Source organism: Salmo trutta, chromosome 5 (assembly GCF_901001165.1).
Source record: "Salmo trutta chromosome 5, fSalTru1.1, whole genome shotgun sequence".
Classification (NCBI taxonomy): Eukaryota; Metazoa; Chordata; class Actinopteri; order Salmoniformes; family Salmonidae; genus Salmo; species Salmo trutta.
Genome location: NC_042961.1, coordinates 17,132,529 through 17,155,261, shown reverse-complemented (window position 1 = coordinate 17,155,261; position 22,733 = coordinate 17,132,529). Strand labels below are relative to the sequence as shown.

The 22,733-nt window shown below is 40.7% G+C and overlaps 1 protein-coding gene across 5 annotated transcripts in view; it reads left to right on the top strand.

Annotated features, from left to right (window-relative positions):
- LOC115193762 (protocadherin-15-like) overlaps positions 1–22,733 on the top strand; it is a 286,361-nt gene that overhangs the window by 66,234 nt on the left and 197,394 nt on the right. For all 5 annotated transcript variants that reach the window (XM_029752726.1, XM_029752727.1, XM_029752728.1 and 2 more), the window contains exon 2: positions 8,006–8,124. In XM_029752726.1, coding sequence (XP_029608586.1) covers positions 8,034–8,124 — 91 coding nt within the window. In that variant the 5' untranslated portion in view covers positions 8,006–8,033. The remainder of the gene's footprint in view (positions 1–8,005; positions 8,125–22,733) is intronic.

The window sequence follows — 22,733 nt, the reverse complement described above, 5'->3', positions numbered from 1 at the left end:
CAAACAAACACACACACACACACACACACACACACACACACTAGATGCCGTAATTGACTGCTTGATAAGTCGAGGCGTAGATTGATGGCTTGATGGTTTCTTTCTGCAGGGGTGGATGTTGTTTTTTTCTGGCTCTGTTCCAGTAGATGCTCAGAACATCTACTCAGTGATTGTGAAAAGACAATACAATGTATTTTCTTTCTTGTCTCGTCAGCTACTTGAACAGAGAGCGAGAGTCAGACTTTGGACAGGCATTTCTGAAGCACAGCTTATATGACTTATATCCACTCAGGATACACATGGACACAGCAACAACTGTTTTGAGTGGATATTGGAATTTACTGCAGCTTATTTCTTATAGACTAGCAGAGGTGGGACCAAGTCACTATTATTCGAGTCACAAGTAAGTCTCAAGTCACAAGATCTGAGTCTCAAGTCGAGTCCCAAGTAGAACGGGTCAAGACTCGAGTCAACTCCAAGTTGTGCATTCTAAGAGCAAGTAAAGTCTCAAGTCAAAAACAAATCTATACTGTACATGCAACGACTTGTTCAACCACAAATCGTTGTCTATTTATCGAGGCTACAGGACAGCCCTTTGCATTATTTTGTCTGCAATTATTAGCCTATGTAATTGTAAAATATGGATCTTGTAGTAGTGGTAAGCGCATGAAATCAGCAGAAGGCAGGTTGACATGCTCAGAGTGTAGATGTATTTACAGGTCTTGGTGATCCAATGGTGAAAGCGCCATATCATACAAAATATACAAGTAGATTTATGAAATACACACAGGCAATAACCCAAAAGAAATAGCCTCTATCAGGCTTAACCTGTCCTATCTGAGAAACCAAATCGAGTCTGTCTAACAGGAGCTCAAAATGAAAATGTATTGTAGTAGGCCTATCAAACATGAAATAGAAATGTCTACGTGTTGCAATAAACAGTAAGGTAATGTAATGATGAAACACTTGCATTTATTGTAGTATTAGATGGAATATAGATTTACCACATAAGGTCTATGCATTTCAACGTGTGAAAGCAAGAGCAAACATTTCAGCAGGAGAAAAAAAGCCCTCTCCACTGGCGGGAGTTTTGAGACTGCAAGTGAAAAGCAGTGCCTATGGTGCGTCTTCGCCACAGTAATTGTCACGGCTGTCGCAAGGAGAAGAGGACCAAAGTGCAGCGTGTGTGTTGCTCCACATTTTATTTACTCTGTGAAACTATGCAATACATGAATAAACAAAACAACAAACCGTGACGCAGAGGTAAAACAAACACTACTCAAAAATAATCACCCACAAAACCACCCACAAATCCTACTTAAGTATGATCTCCAATTAGAGACAATGAGGACCAGCTGCCTCTAATTGGAGATCATCCAAACAAACCAACACAGAAATACAAAAACTAGAACCTAACAACATAGAAATAGAACACATAGAATAAACCCCCCCCGTCACGCCCTGAATAAACCCCCCTGTCACGCCCACACCCTACTCTACCATAGAAAATAACAGCTTACCATGGTCAGGACGTGACAGTAATATTTGATTTTAACAACAAATTCCAATCGCAAGCTTCATAAGTAAAATATCAATATCAAGCAATTGTTACATACCAAAAGACCAGTAGACCTACAGTATGGTAGTAATTGTTAAGTTAATATTATTGATCACCAAACAATTTTTGGAGCTGCATATTTATTTATTATGGCAATCTTCTCTCTCTACAATTTGTTTGTGCTGCACCCGAACAGCAAATCAGCAATTTGTTCTCAAGCTCACACAACCTGTGTTGATTGACAGTTTGCTGGTCCAATCAGTGTGCAGAGTGTGCGTTTCACTAGGCAATCTGTTGAAGTTTTTTTGCAAGGGCGATGCTGCGGCTACCATCTCTGGCTGCCTGTAGATTAATCCATGTGCCACAAAATGAGTGACAAAACATTACAAAACCTGGCCAGATAATTTCAAGTCATCAGTCTCAAGTTAAAGTCTAGTCCAGAGTCTTGAGGCTCCAAGTCCAAGTCAAGTCTCAAGTTATTTTATTTTCTATCAAGTCATCAAATTTGTGACTCGAGTCCAAGTCATGTGACTCAAGTCCACAACTCTGTAGACTAGAATATAGCCTTCTAAAGGAAACCTCGGAAATCTGTGGTATGGCCCTGACCAACAGGCAAAATGTTCAACTGAAGTTAGGTTGTAATGCCAAAGTGTCTTTTCAGCTTTGTTGACCCCTACTTATATACATCCTGTATATACATATGCTCAACCTTTGTACTGTAGAATCATCAGAACATGGAAAAACCTCTTCAAATGCCATGTCCTGCATGTGAATCTTTCGTTGCCGAGTGTGATTGATATCAAAAGTCATCCTCGTTATTGACGAGTATGAAGACAAGCTTGAAGTGGCTGCCAGCAGATGGGATGTTAAAAGAGATTATACAGGTACCATGAGTGTTAGATCAGCTCTTCACTCGTTTCATGTGTAATGGAAAGATATGATTCCCTTTTATCAAGACACTTCCGACACTCAGAAGCAGAAAAGAGCTAGTCGGGGAAAAAGAAAGTCTGATGAAAGAGAGGAGAAGGAGATGAAAAGCTGTTCTTGTTTTTATTTCAGATGGAGTAGGGCTCCTACTGTACCCTCGCTGGATAAAGCCCAGCCTTGTCAGTCTCCATGTTATCCATAACCGTGATTGCTTCGCTCCCCCCCACCCCCTCCCCCCTCGGCACAATCTGTTTGATCTCACTGCTTCACTTCCACTATGTTATTCCGGCCACATAAATGTCCTACAAGAGATACTGACTGAGATACAGACTCGCAGCAGAGATTAGAGGTTGAGAATCATGTTGTAGTTACAGTATGTTTCCCCAGATGTTGTCATATAAAAAGTATCATCCAAAGTAAAGGACATAGTTAAACTTTACACATTCAGTAGTCATGGGTGGAAAAAGTACTCAATTGTCATACTTGAGTAAAAGTAAAAATACCTTAAGATAATACACAGTAAAATTCTACTTAAGTAAAAGCCTAAAAGTATTTTGGTTTAAATACACTTAAGTATCAAAAGTAAATGTAATTGCAAAAATATACTTAAGTATCAAAAGTAAAAGTACATTTTCAAATTGCTTATATTAAGCAAACCAGACGGCACAATTATCTTGTTGTAATTGTTTATGGCTAGCCAGCGGCACACTCCAACACCCAGACATAATTTACAAACAAAGCATTTGCGTTTAGTGAGTCCGCCAGATCAGAGGCAGTAGGGATGACCATTCAAAATGTAACGAGTACTTTTGGGTGTCAGGAACAATGTATGGAGTAAAAAGTACATTATTTTCTTTAGGAATGTAGTGAAGTAAAAGTTGTCAAAAATATAAATAGTAAAGTTAAGTACAGATACCCCAAAAAACGACTTAATTAGGTAGTACTTTAAAGTATTTTTACTTAAGTACTTTACACCACTGTCAGTAGTCCACCATCCCATTGGTGTAGTTGGAGCAATTGTGATAAACAAAAGAAGGAACGGAGACATGACATCAACTAACAATTTTCTCATTTCACCACCATCTTCCTCCAATACCATCAGCATGTTCCTTTAGAGTCACAGTAAAGCTTGGGTTGTGGCTAGAAAACATGCTCATGGCTTTGTTAACCTTGTACGCCAGGAAAACATTCAGTTGACTCACTATGCCACCAAGTTTGTGCTCCCCTTATTCTCTTCTCCTAGAGTCACATGGATTGCTTTCTCCCCATGAGGACAGGGATGTTATGACAGACAGTTTAGGCTCAGACAGGAAGTCATCTGGGGAGAATCCTGAAAGATGGCCCTCCCCTCTCTCCAGAGTTTCTGGGCCCTGAAGACTGGCTTCAAATGTGTACTGATCAGCCCTGTTAAGACAGATAGATGTACATGGGAAATGAACCTGGCTTCAAAGGGAACACCACTGGGATGAGAGCGAGAGATATGAAGAGGCAGAAAGAGAGAGAGTTAGAGAGAGAATACATACAAAAAATGTCATTGTCGCAGTCGAAGAAGAGATACAACAGCTGGGGTTGTTCTCCATTATCCCCTGGTGTAATCCGCTAGTTATATCTATGATTTGTGTGCGTGCTTGTGTGTCTGTCTGGATGTAAGTCTCCCTGGATAAGAGCATCTGCTAAATTACAAAAATGTAAAACATTTAAATGTCTGTTTGTCTTGGTGGTATGTATGTGTTCTTGTGTCACATATAATTATTCTGTCAGCATATGTGCTAAGATGACTGACGGAGGCGCTGATATGGTCCGGGGGATATCTGTGACTTCTTGCCCTGCCACCGTATGGTTTAAAATCACATTTTGCAGCGTATCTCCTTCTCCCAGAATATATCGACTGAGGAAGTTCTGACTCAAAATACCCCTTACAGATAAAAGCTAAAACACTTATATTCTTCTCCGAGACACCTTGCATCTGTATAGGGAAATATATGTATGTGCTGTGCACTGTGTAATTCAATCACATAGGCTACATAGAGTGACAAGAACACACTAGGTGGTCTACTGTGATAGATGTGTCCAGCGAGGATTTGAATACACTGAAGAAGAAAAAAAAGGTTCTTAAATGGTTCTTCATCAGCTCTTAAGGTTCCTTGTAGAACTCTTGACTGATAAAGAGCTTTTGAGTTAAGTGGGGGGTTCTTGACATGGCATCTACTGTTCTTCAGAATTCTAAAAGGTTGAAATGTATGGAAGCCTGCAGATGTGTCCCTTTCATAGCATGTTCTCTGCTCATCAGTCAACATGCTCTGATTGATATGCATTACAATCTTTTGCATAAATATCCAAATGTTTTTTTTGATAATAAAAAAAATGCATGCTACTCATTGATATGTTTGAAAATTGTTGCTATAATGAAATCTGGTGGGTTAGGGCTTGCCATATACTGTACAGTAGATGCGTGGAAAGCCATGATTTCTCCTTGAGACATCAACTTGATGTTGAAAGCCCAGCAAAATGCTTTAACTGATTTATTTAACCTGCCTATGAACTCATAATGCTATTCCAAGTCGCAGGTGTAGTACAACGTAGCATATCATCGCTTGACTCCAAAACACCTGTCGTCTTTCTTTTATACGGCATGACTAAAAACTGTGGATACGTGGTTTATGTCCTGCTCTCATCTGATCCTCTGAGGTAAATTGCAGCATAGCTACATCATCATCTGATGGAACATTTTGGTGAGTATCAAAGTTGGCTAGATTCATCTTGTGTAATTTATTATAATTTATTTTAAACCATATTCCTAAATGTCAGTAATTTGTCAGTGAACAGTATAGCTACTACCTAACTGATCTGACTTGGGGGAGCACAGTAAGGTAGATAAAGTTATAACACAGACACAATGTTAAACCTGTTGTTATTAGTTAACGTTAGTTAGCTATCTAGTTACCAGAATCTGTGGTTATATCGACTAACGTTAACTGTCTACAAGCTAGACAGTATTGCTTCTTTGGTTTCAGGGAACTCTCACACATGGTGCAGCTAGATAGCTAGCTATTTAGCACCATGTGATGTTAGCTAGCTAGCTACATTATCTAAGTTGGATATTTACCAAGCTTGGTATGCTCTCACCAAGTCAGATCACAAAAGTATCTCTGGCCAAGTCAGATGAGTTAGCTAGCTAGCTTGGGTTTTTCAAGTTATCTAGAAAACAAACTTGTCAGTAATATCATCATGTGAGATGTTAGTTATTTGAACCAAAACCTATCACTCGCTAAATACGAACAGTGACTTGCTAATGTTAGCAAAACACAGTGGTGTACAGCAATATGCTATGCCCGGTGTAGCTAACTAGCTATTTACGTTAGCTAGCATCATGCATGATGTTAGCTATAACATATTAAGCTGACCATATTGGGGAAGGGACACAATTGAATGAAATATTAGATAGATAGTAATCTTGGTGATTGTTGTTTCACATGTGAATCAGTGATTCATAAGTGGGTTGTCTGTTCAATTATGTTTTCACTTTTTAGTCAGCAATGCCATTCCTATATTATGGGCCAATGAGCACCTCACGCTGGCAGTTAGAAATGTAGCTAGCTAGTAGTGTTGTCAAACAGTGCCCCTTACTGCCAGTAAAAAATAATAGCATATTTAATGGGTATTTTGTTTAAGTACCAATTTATTAATTTATCTAATTTAGTTAATGAATACAATAAATTAAAAAGAATCAAGGTACATCATGTATATACAATATATATGATGGAATTAACTCTTAGAAAGTCTCAACTGTTACTGTATGTTTTTGTGGTGAATTTGACATATTTGTCTGGTATTTTGAGGACTTATTTAGTTAATCTCATATAGTTTATGAATAAAATGCAATAGATTAGTTAATTTACAGAATGTGTGTACATCATGGATTTACATAATTTATGGTTTATTCTCTCTCTCTTCTCTCTCTAGCTTTTGGAAGAGATGACAGCACGCATGCATAAGGACGTGGACAAGCTACTGATAACCAATCTGCATAAAATGGCAGTCAACGTAGTTGAGAAGGCCCCAAAGAGTCCCCTGAAGATGTTATGTGCCCAGTTGCTAGATGGCTGCCGAACAGAGGTGGAGAAAGTAGGTCTGTGGTTTTATATTATTACTCTTAAAGTTCAGTATAAAGTGGGCAGCTGCTAGGGGGGGTCCACTGATTTTTCAATGGTGGTGGGCAGGCTAGGTGGCGCAACAGTGGATACTTATTCACACTTGAGCAGGGAATGTTAACGCAATGTTCAATAACAGTATAGGAAGTGTGATGAATTAAGATGTTTCATTCTGTTTTTCAGGCCATATGGTCAATAGAGCCATATTCCTGCTGCCATATATCTTCAAAGAGGATCAGCACAGTTGTTTGTGGTTACTTGTCGTTATGACATTTTGGAACACTCATTCGTTTTTTTGTAAGCCATTAGTGCAGGGCTCTACAATTATATTATTGTTCACTTCTTAGATTATACTGTACCTCTATTATTGAACAATGACTTTGTTTTAAATTGTACTTTGAAATGAATGGAAATTATACTTTGTTGGAAATTGTATTTTGAGTTTGAAATGAAATGATACTTTGTTTGAAATTGTACATTCTACTTTGTTTTGTGCTTGGTTGTGTAATAAACTATTGGTACATTTGAGATTTGTTTAGTCATGACTGATTATTTCAATACAGTTTAAAGAGTTCATGTATTTTAACAAAATCCCTGAAGAGCCACCATTTGAGAGAACCATTTGATTTAGGTTCTATACAGAAACTTTTAGAGATCTAAGTAGAACCATCAATGCTGTGCTTCAAAGGGTTGGGTTATGGTTAGGGCCAGGGTTCTTTTATAACTGTTTATGCTGTTTCCTTGTGTAACCAATAATGGATCTTTGTAGAACCTTTTATGCTGGATCCTTGTGAAACTAATAATGGATCTTTGTAGAACCTTTAATGCTGGATCCTTGTGAAACTAATAATGGATCTTTGGAGCTTTAGCATTTTTTGTTTTGGTAGGGCTCTTTAAAGAACCATCCCATTTATGGTTCTTCAGTATGGCATCACTCTCAAGAACCCTATTTGGTTCCAACTTGCACCTTTATTGTTGATGCATTTATAATGTACCTGAACTGCATCTACTTCAGCTATGTCTACAATGTATTGTGTTGGGATAATGTGATGTCTACCCAATTCACACACGATAACGTACACAGAGAATGTGAGCAACACGCGCATTGCCTGCACATGTGTCCCACAATGGCTCAGTAACAACCATGGCTTTTCTGTACAATTTCTGTGCATGTGTGTCTGTCTTTGTTTGTCCGCCTGCGTGTGTAGCCTATGTACACATGCGGTCGTAGCCTGTAATTTGAATGAGTATTACGTACGTCCATTATGAGCAGTCTTAGCTAACAGGCGTGTGCTGGACAAGAACACCTGGGCTGAAATGTGTTATCTCTGGCCATTTAATGAAGTGTCCCTCTTTTCCTCCCGTCCAGGTGGGCAGGCAATAACGTTTGACAGAAGATGCGACGGGGGCCATGTCTCTTCAGATGGCTGGGGATAAGCATGGCGCTCCTCTCTCTGACCACCTACAGCTGGGCCCAGAAAACAGAAGGTACAGTAGATGGACAGGCCTTAACGGGATGTGTGAAGTTGGGTATTATGACAGCAAATCAATCCATTTCCATTGTAAAATTGACAATTAAGTGTCTATTCTATTATATAGTATATTATATGTGCTGAGTGAAAACATGCATACTGTTTAAGGTAGACTTTTTCACTGGAGTGTGTGCCTGTGAGCTTTTTTGAAAAGCATAATAACAAAGAGTCCAGAGATTGGCTGGTAAGATGAGGGGGTCAGGACAAATGGCCAGGACAAATTGTCAGAGTTAATCCAGGGGGCCGAGGGAGAGCAGAGCAGTAGCTAATTACTTTCTTGGATGGATGTATAGATATTCTCTATGATACTTAATCACGGTGCACTCACAGTAAGCTCCCGAGTGTCGAGCCTTTCCCTCGTCATCAATATGACTCAAAAGGCATTATGTTAAATATTTATACATCCCTCATTACTGTCAGTATAGTTGAATTAGCTGGAGAAGAGGATGCTCCTTGTAGTGTAATGTACTGTACAGTGAAAATATATACTTTGTAACACTTAGTAGAAAATGGAATCCATTAAAATGTTTCTGAGACAGTCAGAAAATTCTGAACTGTAAAGTACAATAACTAAAGACATAACCATACTTGACTTCCCCAGTATGATACTGTTTCTAACTTGTCCCGAGGAGTTTTATTTTATTTAACTAGGCAAGTCCGTTAAGAACAAATTCTTATTTACATTGACGGCCTACCGGGGAACAGTGGGTTAACGGCCTTGTTCAGGGGCAGAACGACAGATTTTTACCTTGTCAGCTCAGGGATTCAATCCAGCAACCTATCAGTTACTGGCCCAACACTTTAACCACTAGGCTACCTGCCGCCCCAGGATATGTCACTTTAATTCAAGAAGTGTCCTTATTTCCTTCCTTTCTCCTTTCCTTCATTCCTCCCTCCTTCCTTTCCTCCTACTATATTACTAAAGCATGATACTTGTACAAAAATGGAATGGAGTGCCTCCTCCTCAAGGTGAAAGCAAATCATTGTGGGTTCCTTGTGGAAACTGTCTAGATGCATAAACAGCCAAGCATCTGCCACTGTTGAGTGAGGAGAGTACTGACCTAAAATATAATCGTTTTTATTACCCCTGGAATATGGATTTATTTGTACCGTTTTACAGTTTCTGTAAAGTTAGTCTTCTTTTAATGCATGGCTTACCTTGGAGAAACCACTGTAGGTAATGCCTTTAAAGCTGCTATCTTTCACAGTTTTATAGAGTTTTGGCTGGCACGCATATCAGCTCATTAATTAGCTCCTGTCACCTTGGGGGGAAGTGAGTTCCTGCTTAAATAAGTCATTTTTTTCCCAGAGCCTGTGTGTGTGAGTGCATGTTGGAGTGTTTGTTTTGTCTGTGTGCACTTAAGTGTATTATGCGCATGTGTGTTTGTGTGTGTGCAGTCGTAGCCTGTAATTTGAATGAGTGTTTGTATTACGTACGCCCATGTGTATGTTTGTGCTTTTCTTGCATCCACATTTTGAGCAGGCTTAGCAGAAGCCTGGCTGACCTTCGCCTAAACAAGCAAACAACAAAAAAACGTATCTTCTGACCACATTCAATCTCTTTGTGGGTAATTGAGTCTAGGCTGACGTCTGACAATTTTACATATTTTCACTAGCCATTGTCAAGTATTTAACGTGTAATTTGATGTAACACAAAAGTCGATGGAAGAGTGTGGTAGCTAATGTTATTTTGAACTAGTGCTTTAGAACCGGTATCCTCAGTCAGAGTTGTTGCACATAAACTTACATCTCTTATGTATCTACTCCATATGGATGTAAGTGACCAGACTGGCACATGATTATATAGTTCCTGTACTTGTCCTCCTTGTCTCTGTGCCGTCTCTGTATTTATCTCACGGTACGGTGACCTGCTCCTGTATCAGTGGAGCTCCAGCCCACTGATTATAACTGGGGATGCAGCCTATAATTTGAACGAATGCAGACGGGATAATTACACAGGGAGCAGGTAGGAATTAGAGGTAGTTAGAACAATCACAAGTGAGAGTTGATTGGATCACTGCGTGGAAACACGGACGCTTGTTGAAGCATGAGAGGGAACAGTGTCTGTGATGTGTTTACGAGAATGTGTGCATTCGTGTGTGTGTGTGTGCGTGAGTGTGTTCCCAACTGTGCATGTGCGTGCATATTTTGTCAGTGTCACCTTGGTTTGAGCGGGCCTTCTTAGGCCATTTCCAACCATAAATCTCCCGGTCTATAGTCTCACTGTCTGTTTGTTGTCTGTCTGTCAGCATTCAAGGGTACAACAATGTTGTTACGGTATACAAAAAACATGCAACAATAATTTATGTATCAAAACATGGAAATGACATGAAAACTAAAGACAAGAGAATAGTTATTGCACAGCTCTTTGTTTCTCTTTCTGCCTTTCTACAGTATGTATCCCATCCTCATGTTCCTTTCATCCTCCCTTTCCTAGAGCTCTTTCTTCACCTTCTCATCTCCACTTTGCCTCATATGCTTTAACTGTCTTATATCTCTGACAGTCAGTCTGAACACTGTGAGTCTGTCTGAACAGTGTGGCATGGCGCTATGCAGTGCAGTATTCCCATCATGCATATCCCCTGTCTGTCCATCCACTGTCTGTCTCTATGAGGATCAGCGATCAGCAGGCCCCATAGCTTAGGAAAGGATCATGAAAGGTCAAGCCTCAATCTGGATGACAATGCACAAACCTTTCTCATACCTCTCTCTACCTCTCAATACAATCACTCAAAATCTCCTGATGTTTAGTGTGTGTGTGTGTGTGTGTGTGTGTGTGTGTACATGGACTTATTTCCATCTATCCTTCTCTCTCATCCCCTTCCTTTCTCTCTCTCTCTCTCTCTCTCTCTCTCTCTCTCTCTCTCTCTCTCTCTCTCTCTCCATCCCCCCTCCCTTGTCTCTGTCTGAAATTGTTTCTCTATTTTGGGGATTGTTTGATTTGAGGCCAGATGCGCAGACTCTGTCTAGCAGTGGAGTGGGGGCAGTGGAGCGGCTGTGTGGATGTATGTTTTAATCTGGCAGCAAGCAGGCTGTAATCAGGCTCGGTGTGGCCCAGGAGGATGGGGGTTTGCTGGGCTTGGCTGAGCCTGAACTTGGCCTCTCCTGGAGCTCAGACTGGTCCATGTGCAGGATCAACTCCGAGCAGTTCACTGGGAGTGTGATTGCAACACTCGAAGCAATGTCCTTTTTAAAATCGATCTAGCTTTTTTCTCTCAAGTGAAGGAGAATGGTTGTTTATGATCTGAGTAATGCTCTCTGCAACTGTTTTCCAGCAGAAGCATGCAGAGAAATGTCCCTTCCATTCAATGAATACCTAAACCCACCTGAGGACCTGTAAGGTAAAAAATCGGTCGATATGCCCTTCAGCAAGGCACTTAACCCTAACGGCTGCTGTAAGTCACGCTGGATACGAGCGTCTGCTAAATGAGTAAAATGGAAATGGAAATGTGGTATAAAAGGGGAAATCTGCAGTTAAAACAAAAAAGCGTGAACCCCACCACTTCCGGTCGACTGTGTGATCACGCTCTCCGTAGCCGATGTGAGTAAGACCTTTAATCCTTAAGAGTCTATTGATACACCTGTGCGCCGATCTACTTTGCCTTCAAAAAGTATTCATACCCATTTGACTTATTCCACATTTTGTTGTTACAGCCTGAATTGAAAATTGATTAAATATGCATTTTTCTCACCCATCTACACACAATACCCCATAATGACAAAGTGAAAACATGTTTTTAGACATTTCTGCTAAATGTATTTAAAATGAAATCCAGAAATATCTAATTTACATAAGTATTCACACCCCTGAGTCAATACTTTGTACGGCGCTTCTTTCTGGGTAAGTCTTTCTGGGTAAGTCTCTAAGAGCTTTCCACACCTGGCTTGTACAGCATTTGCCAATGATTCTTTAAAAAATTATTCAGGCTCTGTCAACTTGGTTATTGGTCATTGCTAGACAACCATTTTAAGGTCTTGCCATAGATTTTCAAGTAGATTTAAGTCCAAACTATAACTCGAACACTCGGGAACATTTATTGTCTTCTTGGTAAGCAACTCTAGAGTAGGTTTGGCCTTGTGTTTTAGGTTATTGTCCTGCTGAAAGGTAAATTCATCTCCCAGTGTCTGGTGGAAAGCAGACTAAACCAGGTTTTCCTTTGGGATTTTAGCTGTACTTAGCTACATCGTTTATTTTTTTATCCTGAAAAACGCCCCTGTCCTTAACAATGACAAGCATACTCATAACATAATGCAGCCACCACTATGCTTGAAAATATGGAGAGTGGCTCTACCTAATGTTGTCTTTAGAGCTCACAGTGAGCAAGATGAGTGGGAGTGGCCTGAGTTACAGTGCATTCGGAAAATATCCAGACCCCTTAACTTTTCCCACATTGTTTTACGTTTCCGTTTCTGTTACTTAAAAATGGATTAAAAATAATAATATTTCTCCTCAATCTACACACAATAACCTATCATGACAAAGCAAAAACAGTTTTAGAAATTGTTGCAAATTTATAAAAAATAACAAAATAAAATATCATATTTACATACGTATTCAGACCCTTTGTGAAGCACCTTTGGCAGCGATTACATCCTCAAGCCTTCTTGGGTATGAAGCTACAAGCTTGGCACAGCTGTATTTGGGGAGTTTCTCCCATTCTTCTCTGCAGATCCTCTCAAGCTCTGTCAGGTTGGATGGGGAGTGTCGCTGCACAGCTATTTTCAGGTCTTTCCAGTGATGTTCAATCGGGTTCAAGCCTGGGCTATGGCTGGGCCACTCAAAGTCATTCAGAGACTTGTCCTGAAGCCACTCCTGCATTGTCTTGGCTGTGGGCTTAGGGTCGTTGTCCTGTTGGAAGGTGAACCTTTGCCTAAGCGCTCTGGAGCAGGTTTTCATCAAGGATATCTCTGTACTTTGCTCCGCTCATCTTCCCTCGATCCTGACAAGTCTTCCAGTCCCTGCCGCTGAAAAACAGCCCCAGAACATGATGGTCTGAGTCCTTTAGGTGCCTTTTGGCAAACTCCAAGCTGGCTGTCATGTTCCTTTTACTGAGAAGTGGCTGCCGTCTGGCCACTCTACCATAAAGACCTGATTGGTGGAGTGCTGCAGAGATTGTTGTCCTTCTCAAAGGTTCTCCCATCTCCACAGAGGAACATTGGAGCTCTGTCAGTGACCATCGGATTGTTGGTCACCTCCCTGACCAAGGCCCTTCTCCCCCGATTGCTCAGTTTGGCCAGGCATCCAGCTCTAGGAAGAGTTTTGGTGGGTCCAAACTTCTTCCATTTAAGAATGACGGAAGCCACTGTGTTCTAGGGGACCTTCAATGCTGCAGACATTCTTTGGTACCCTGTGCCTCGAAACAATCCTGTCTTGGAGCTCGACGGACAATTCCTTCGGCGTCATGGTTTGATTTTTGCTCTGACATGCACTGTCAACAGTGGGACTATTTGTAATATATTTGCAAAAAAAAAATTAAACCTGTTTTTGCTTTGTCATTATGGGGTATTGTGTGTTGATTGATGAAGTTTTTATTTTTATTAACAAAATACGGAAAAAGGGAAGGGGTCTGAATACTTTTCGAATGCACCATATATCTATCATGAATAAATCCAGCACTGCTATAGTGCAGTTTTTTTTTACTGTTTTGTGGTTGCCATTGCCGTGACCTCCCATTAAAATAAATATTCAGTCATTTTGAATGTTATATTGTTTTTGTTCCATCTCTGAGCGATGTTCTATCGATTCCTGGGGTCATTTTATGTCTTCATGTGTATCTGATACTATTGCCGTTCAAGCAGGCAGAAATTCAGCCAGTGTGATATAGCTTAGCAATAAAGCTGCTCTCACTACAGTGGAAGTTATTAGGAATCCAACTTTTAGATCGAAAAAAAACGTCTGTCATACAGTATATGTCAGCTTTCAATACTGGCTGATGTCATAACGTCTTCTCTTGAATGAACCATTGATCATATGTTTTGTGATATTCCTACCTCGAGAAATGTGCATGTTAACAGAGGGTCCACCACATTTTTCCTATTTGTTTTCCTCTCCAGTCCAGGCTGCATTGCATGGTGCTGTTGCAAATGTCAAATTCCACTCGATCTGCAGGTTGAACATGGTGAGATTGTAGACTCCTAAATTGATAGTGTAGTTTGTTTTAGTGAAATTTGTTTACAGTTAACTAACTACTTCACATGCTGATATTGACTTTGGTATTATTGTGTGTAGCTACGTTTGCTAGATAACTACCTAGCTAGCCAGCCAGCCCACAGAGAGAGCATTGCATTGTGGGTTTTGTGGTCGACTTGAGCTGCAACAGATTTCCACAACGATCTTCACATTTGCCACCAACCTTATTATAATGACAAAATGAAACATTTGTTCACCCAAAAATATTTTTCTCACATATTAGTGTTACTTAACACTGCAAATTATAGGAATTAGTGGTTTTGGGTAGATTTTTCCTTTAACTGGCAATGGGCAGCGTTGAACAAATGCCTTCCCTGTCACTCTCAGCTCTTCACCAGCCAGCTATTGCTGGCCCCAGACCAGGGTTCCCTGCTGCCCTTCTGGATGCCACTCTATGCAAGCAGATTACACTAAGCCCCCTGGGAAATTAAGAAGTCCCTGTTCAGTTCAGTCTTCAGTCCCTCATCTAGGCATCATGCCTGCCACAACAGGGACTGGCAGGGCCATAAATGTAACCTTTGACCTTGGAGTGTTTTAAGCTGATGACGATGATCAGTGACACTGAGGTTGGGCAATCTTCCAATCGTCTCACTGCTTGGAAAGTTGAGGTAAGTCGAGGGATCTGGCTTGGTTCAAGATTCCTCAGCTCTCGCTTTGAGAGAGAGAGGTGACATTGGAAAGGGACTCCCAGACAATTCCTCTCCGTCATCAATGCTTAATATTTATTTAAAGGGCAGTAGTATTTATGAGTGCATAAGGAGGTATTATAGGTTTTATGAGATGAAGGACTTGGTGTGAAACTGCCTGGAAGAAAGCCATTAATCTACTGGAGTAGTGTTCACTCCTTTCATTCTCTGTCTCTGATGGGAAGAGACTGTCCATGGCTGGAGAAGAATGTCTTAGTTATTCTGGCAATATCAATATGGATTGGATTGTGTGTATGCATGCATTACTAGTTAGTTGAAAAGATGGCCCAGGTGTCCATCGGTGGTGTGAGACGATGCGTTATTATTCCATGTGGGAACAACTCCCATCAAAGAATTATGAACAAACTGAATTCCCCATCAGCTAAAACGTGGCCATTTGGTTTAGTTACTTTTTCAGATGAAGTTGTGAAAACGCAGAAGGCACTTATTTCATAGGCAGCTAAAAAAACATTCTGAAAATATGTCAATGGGCAGCATTATCTCAGTGGTGCCTTGTCTGAGTGCTCTGGTAATGCAGTGCTGATTGAAATGTCCTGTAAAGAATTAAGGCACTGTCTATTTCCGTAAGACTGCTTCTTCTGAAAATACCTTGAAATGTTTTGCAGCTTTTATATCCCAGTCATGGAACAAAGTAAGATCTTGCACAAAACCAACCACATCACATCTTAAAAAGGTTAGTTGTGCCTCCATCCATCTCTGAGCCTGGTTCTTTTGTGAGGAAAAACGATAAACATTTATTAATTGAAGTTTTGTAGCTTAAGGGGGAATCGGCATGTTGATTAGTGCGGGATATTATCTCTTCAAATGAAAGCAAATTACCCCGAGGTTCTAATTAGAATATTTAGATTGTCCTTGGACTAAGCTCCTGGAGTGTATAGTGCCTTGATTACCAATTACTGATGGAATACTGTGTCTTTAACATTTTCTGTTTTTACTCCTATACTTCCACTAATTTGACTGGGAACAAAAGAGATATATCCATTAAAGCAATGTTACCCTCTGTATGGTTTATGAGATGGCTAATTAAACATTAGTCTAGATGCTTCGGTGCTCGTTGATCTGCTTTGGTAATCCTAATTGTGGATAGACGTTTGTTGTTGAATGAATTATTATTAGATGTCTAATGCATTACGGATTGGATTGCATTGTCTGGAGGTACATACTGTGGATGGAGTTACTGCAGTGCTTGTTGATCAGGTTGGTGTCCCTCCCTTCTGCGCCTTCAGAAACCCATCTATACACAATACCCCATAATGACAAAGAGAGAACATGTTTTTAGAGATTTTATCAAATGTATTGAAAAATGAATACAGAAATATCTCATTCACATAAGTATTCACACCCCTGAGTCAATACATGTTATAGTCACCTTTGGCAGCGATTATAGCTGTGAGTCTTTCTGGGTACGTCTCTAAGAGCTTTGCACACCTGGTTTGTAAAACATTTGCACATTTTTATATTCTTAATTCTTCAAGCTCTGTCAAGTTGGTTGTTGATCATTGCTAAACAGCCATTTTCATGTCTTGCGATAGATTTTCAAGTAAATTTAAGACTAAACTGTAACTAAGCCACTCAGCAACATCCAAAGTCATCTTGGTAAGCAACTCCAGTGTATATTTGGCCTTGTGTTTTAGGTTATTGTCCTGCTGAATGGTGAATTTGTCTCCCGGTGTCTGTTGGAAAGCAGACTGAACCAGGTTTTACTCTAGGTTTTTGCCTGTGCTTACCTCTCTTCCATTTCTTTTTATCCCCCCCAAAAACTCCCTTGCCGATGACAAGCATACCCATAAAATGATGCAGCCACGACCATGCTTGAAAATATGAAGAGTGATACACAGTGATGTGTTGTCTTGGATTTGCCCCAAACATAAAGTTTTGTTTTCAGGAAATAATGTTCATTTCTTTGCCACATTTTTAGCAGTTTTACAGTGCCTTATTGCAAACAGGATGCATGTTTTGGAATATATGTGTTCCCTACAGTCTTCCTTCTTTTCACTCTGCCACTTAGGTTAGTAAAGTGGAGAAACCACAATGTTGTTGATCCGTCCTCAGTTTTCTCCAATTACAGCCATTCAACTCTGTAACTGTTTTAGTCACAATTGGCCTCATGGTGAAATCCCTGAGCGGTTTATTTCCTCTCCGGTAACCGAGTTAGGAAGGACGCCTGTATCTGTGTAGTGACTTATCCACAGTATAATTAATAACTTAACAATGCTCAAAGGGATATTCAATATTTTTTCCATCTACCAATAGGTTCCCTTTGCGAGGCATTGGAATACCTCCCTGGTCTTTGTGGTTGAATCTATGTTTGAAATTCACTGCTCGACTGAAGGACCTTACAGATAATTGTATATGTGGGGTACAGAGATGAGGTAGTCATTCAAAAATCATGTTAAACACCGTTATAGCACACAAAGTGAGTCCATGCAACTTATTATGTGACTTTGTTAAGCACATTTTTACTCCTGAACTTATTTAGGCTTGCCATGACAAAGGGGTTGAATATTTACTTATTTTTTATTTCACCTTTATTTAACCAGGTAGGCTAGTTGAGAACAAGTTCTCATTTACAACTGCGACCTGGCCAAGATAAAGCAAAGCAGTTCGACACATACAACAACACAGAGTTACACATGGAATAAACAAACATACAGTCACCCATAATACAGTAGAAATAGTCTATAAACAATGTGTGCAAATGAGGTAAGATAAGGGAGGTAAGGCAATAAATAGGCCATAGTGGCGAAGTAATTACAATATAGCAATTGAACACTGTAGTGATAGATGTGCAGAGATGAATATGCAAGTAGATATACTGGGGTGCAAAGGAGCAACATAAATAAATAAATACAGTATGGGGATGAGGTAGTTGGATTGGCTATTTACAGATGGGCTATGTACAGGTGCAGTGATCTGTGAGCTGCTCTGACAGCTGGTGCTTAAAGTTAGTGAGGGAGATATGAGTCTCCAGCTTCAGTGATTTTTGTAGTTCGTTCCAGTCATTGGCAGCAGAGAACTGGAAGGAAAGGCGGCCAAAGGAGGAGTTGGCTTTGGGGGTGACCAGTGAAATATACCTGCTGGAGCGCGTGCTACGGGTGGGTGCTGCCATGGTGACCAGTGAGCTGAGATAAGGCGGGGCTTTATCTAGCAAAGACTTGTAGATGACCTGGAGCCAGTGGGTTTGGCGATGAGTGTGAAGCGAGGGCCAGCCAACGAGAGCGTACAGGTCGCAGTGGTGGGTAGTATATGGGGCTTTGGTGACAAAACAGATGGCACTGTGATAGACTGCAGCCAATCTGTTGAGTAGAGTGTTGGAGGCTATATCCTCACTGAAGTCGAGGATCGGTAGAATAGTCAGTTTTACGAGGGTATATTTGGCAGCATGAGTGAAGGATGCTTTGTTGCGAAATAGGAAGCTGATTCTAGATTTAATTTTGGATTGGAGATGCTTAATGTGAGTCTGGAAGGAGAGTTTACAGTCTAACCAGACACCTAGGTATTTGTAGTTGTCTACATAAGTCAGAACCGTCCAGAGTAGTGATGCTGGACGGGCAGTTGCAGGCAGCGATTGGTTGAAGAGCATGCATTTAGTTTTTCTTGCATTTAAGAGCAGTTGGAGACCACAGAACGAGAGTTGCATGGCATTGACGCTCGTCTGGAGGTTAGTTAACACAGTGTCCAAAGAAGGGCCAGAAGTATATAGAATGGTGTCATCTGCGTTGAGGTGGATCAGAGAATCACTATTGACTCAAGACATTTCAGCATTTCGTTTTAATTCATTTGTAAAAGTTTCTCAAAAAATACTTACTTTATTTAACCCTTAATTTACCAGGTAGGTTGACTGAGAATGCATTCTCATTTACAGCAATGACCTGGGGAATAGTTACAGAGATGAATGAGCCAATCAGAAGCTGGGGATGATGAGGTGGCCATGATGTTATGAGGGACAGATTGGACATTTAGGAAGACTGCACCTTACACAGGGAAATGTCCCCAATCACTGCCCTGGGGTATCGGGATATTGTTTTCAGACCAGAGGAAAGAGTGCCTCCTACTGGCCCTCCAACACCACTTCCAGTAGCATCTGGTCTCCCTTCCAGGGACCAACTAGGACCAAACCTGCTTAGGTATGCTGCTGGCCAATTCCACTTTGACTTTATGGGGCATTGTGTTTATGCCACTGACACAACATCTCAATTGAATCCATTTTAAATTCAGGCTGTAACACAACAAAATGTGGAAAAAGTAAAGGGGTGCAAATACTTTCTGAATACACTATGTGATCCTAATTGTGGATAGACCATGATGTTGAGATCATTGTTTCTGAAAGACGTCCTTCTTGTTCTTAAAATATGTCCCTCTATTTCAGACAATTGTAACCTAATGCACTTTTTTCCTGGTTATTGTATGATTGTCTCAAGTATAGGCTACATTTCCCATGCATCTACCACTAAGTGGCTTCACTCTCAGGATCGCTCCAAGCTACACTGGAGGTGCATCAATGGCATGTTCAGCATGGCCCTGCAAATACCTTTGGTCACATTGAATTGGACATGGAGTCCTGGTAGATACCCAGGCCTCTGGTTACAGAGATACTGATGATCAGTAAAGAGTGTCAAGTCATCAGAGTATCATGTTACCCATGACACACCATGCTGTCGAACCCTCACGCTCAGTCCACTTAGGCCTGTTCGGGACTCATTTTGACCCTTTTCTAAATGAATAGACACCATCCTGTCCTTCTCTCTCAGCTATAGAGTGTCTTGCTGCAGAGTATACAGTATCTCTTTACTAAGCACATTTGGGCTCAATCTTCTCAGAAAAGGAATCCAAATCTGTTGAATGAATTGGCTGTTGACCCTTATTGCAGTTTAGTTTTAGTTCTCTGCACGTTGTCCCCTCCTTTAGAGGAGTTAAACGTATGTTCCAAGCTAGCCTCTACTCCCCCTGCTATTCTCTGTTTGTATTGATTTTCACTTGTATATCATTCTCTATACACTTGGTCCAACACTCCTGATGATGTATTTCTGTGTGTGTGTGTGTGTGTGTGTGTGTGTATGTGTGTGTGTGTGTGTGTGTGTGTGTGTGTGTGTGTGTGTGTGTGTGTGTGTGTGTGTGTGTGTGTGTGTGTGTGAATGTGTGTGTGTGTGTGAATGTGTGTGTGTGTGTGTGTGAATGTGTGCATGCGTATATGTGTGTGTTGGGGGTTTCCTCTTTCTCTGTCCTTCCCTCTGTTGTGTCTGCCCCCACCTGCCTTTCATTGTATCTCTCTATATCGTATTTTTCTCACTGTCTTACACGTTGATTCAGAGCATCCCAAACATGTTCAATGGGTGACATGTCTGGTGAGTATGCAGGCCATGGAAGAACTGGGACATTTTCAGCTTCCAGAAATTGTGTACAGATCCTTGCGACATGGGGCCGAGCATTTTCATGTTGAAACATGAGGTGATGGCAGCGAATGAATGGTACGACAATGGGCCTCAGGATCTCTTCACAGATTCTCTGAATTCAAATTGTCATAGGTAAAATGCAATTGTGTTTATTGTCCGTAGCTCATGCTTGCCCATACCGTAACCCCACTGCCACCATGGGGCACTCTGTTCACAACGTTGACATCAGGAAACTCGCCCATATGACGCCATACACTTGGTCTGCCATCTGCCTGGTACAGTTGAAACTGTGATTCCTCTGTGAAAAGCACAGTCCAGCATGCCAGTGGCCATCAAAGGTGAGCATTTGCCCACTGAAGTCGGTTACGACGTTGAACTGCAGTCAGGTCAAGACCCTGGTGAGAACGACGAGCATGCAGATGAGCTTCCCTGAGACAGTTTCGGACAGTTTGTGCAGTAATTCTTTGGTTGTACAAACCCACAGTTTCATCAGCTGTCCGGGTGACTGGTTTCAGACGGTCCCGCAGTTGAAGAAGCTAGATGTTGAGGTCCTTGGCTGGTGTGGTTACAAGTGGTCTGGCTGTTTAGACGTACTGCCAAATTCTATAAAACAACATTGGAGGCAACTTATGGTAGAGAAAGGAACATTAAATTGTATGTCAACAGCTCTGGTGGACATTCCTGCAGTCAGCATACCAATTGCACGCTCCCCTCAAAACATGAGACATCTGTGGCATTGTGTTATGCAGATTTTAGAGTGGCCTTTTCTGTCAAGGTGCACCTATGTAATGCTGTTTAATCCGCTTCTTGATATGCCACACCTGTCAGGTGGACTTGTGTACAGAATTTGAGAGAAATAAGCTTTTTGTGCATGTGGAACATTTAAGTGATCTTTTATTTCAGCTCATGAAACATGGAGCACACTTTACATGTTGTCCAGTATATTACGACAAGCAATGGTGTAAAGTACTAAAGTAAAAATACTTTAAAGTACTACTTAAGTAGTTTTTTTGGATATCTGTACTTTACTTTACTATTTAAATTTTGACTACTTTTACTTTTACTTTCCACTACATTTTTTAAAAGAAAATAACCCCATACATTTTCCCTGACACACAAAAGTACTAGTTACATTTTTAAATGCTTAGCAGGACAGGAAAATGGTCCAATTCACACACTTATCAAGAGAAGACCCATTAAAAAAAAAAAAAAAAATATATATATATATATATATATATATATATATATACAGTGTATAAATTGTTGCCATCTGGTTTAGTTAATATAAGGAATTTGAAATTTTGATACTTAAGTATATTTGAGCAATTACATTTACTTTTGACACTTAAGTATATTTTAAACAAAATACTTTTACTCTGGTAATATTTTTCTGGGTGACTTTCACTTTTACTTGAGTCATTTTCTATTAGGTATCTTTACTTTTACTAAAGTATGACAATTGCGTACTTTTCCACTACTGACGACAAGCTGTGTGTTCTTCCAAATATGTTCGCTTTCCTGCTTGCTGGCTGCACAATGCTCTCCTTATGTTTTTGGCTCTTGTACCCCTTTCCCTATTGGACCAAGTTAACTCGACGCACACCTCCTGACTTCACAATTGAGCTTTTTAGGATTTGCCCTGGCCTGCCAGATAGGTCGATACATCTAGAAGCAGCTTTGCCATGGTGTGTGTATATGCCTATACCAACTTCAACAGTAGGCTTCATTAGCAACCTGAGGAACGTTACCAGGAACGTTACAACCTATGGTATTTAGGAATTTCAGCATGACTAAGCTATGTTTACTATGAATACAGAATTCCAGGGGTGGGGCAGTGATCGGAACCATCTCTGATATTCTCTTCTAACTCTGGGAGGCCACCCGAGAGGGAAGAGTCCCAGACGGAGAATGTCAGAAAACAAACACACAAACACCCTGGAAAAAATGTAAACACCAGATGAAATATGGTGTTCTCTTTTCTGTTTGGCTTTGTAGTCAACATGTGTCTCTTGACTGTGCTGACTTTAAAGCTGATGTGGTTATGGTGTGTGTGTGTGTGTGTGTGTGTGTGTGTGTGTGTGTGTGTGTGTGTGTGTGTGTGTGTGTGTGTGTGTGTGTGTGTGTGTGTGTGTGTGTCTTGCTGCCCTTCTGCTGCAGTGTGTGCTCTGATCTCAACAGGGGACCATTAACAGAGCAGTACAAGCCATTGTTCTTCCTCCCTGCTGGAGAATATTCTTCTCAAAGCAGGCTTTTGACATTACTACACACACACACA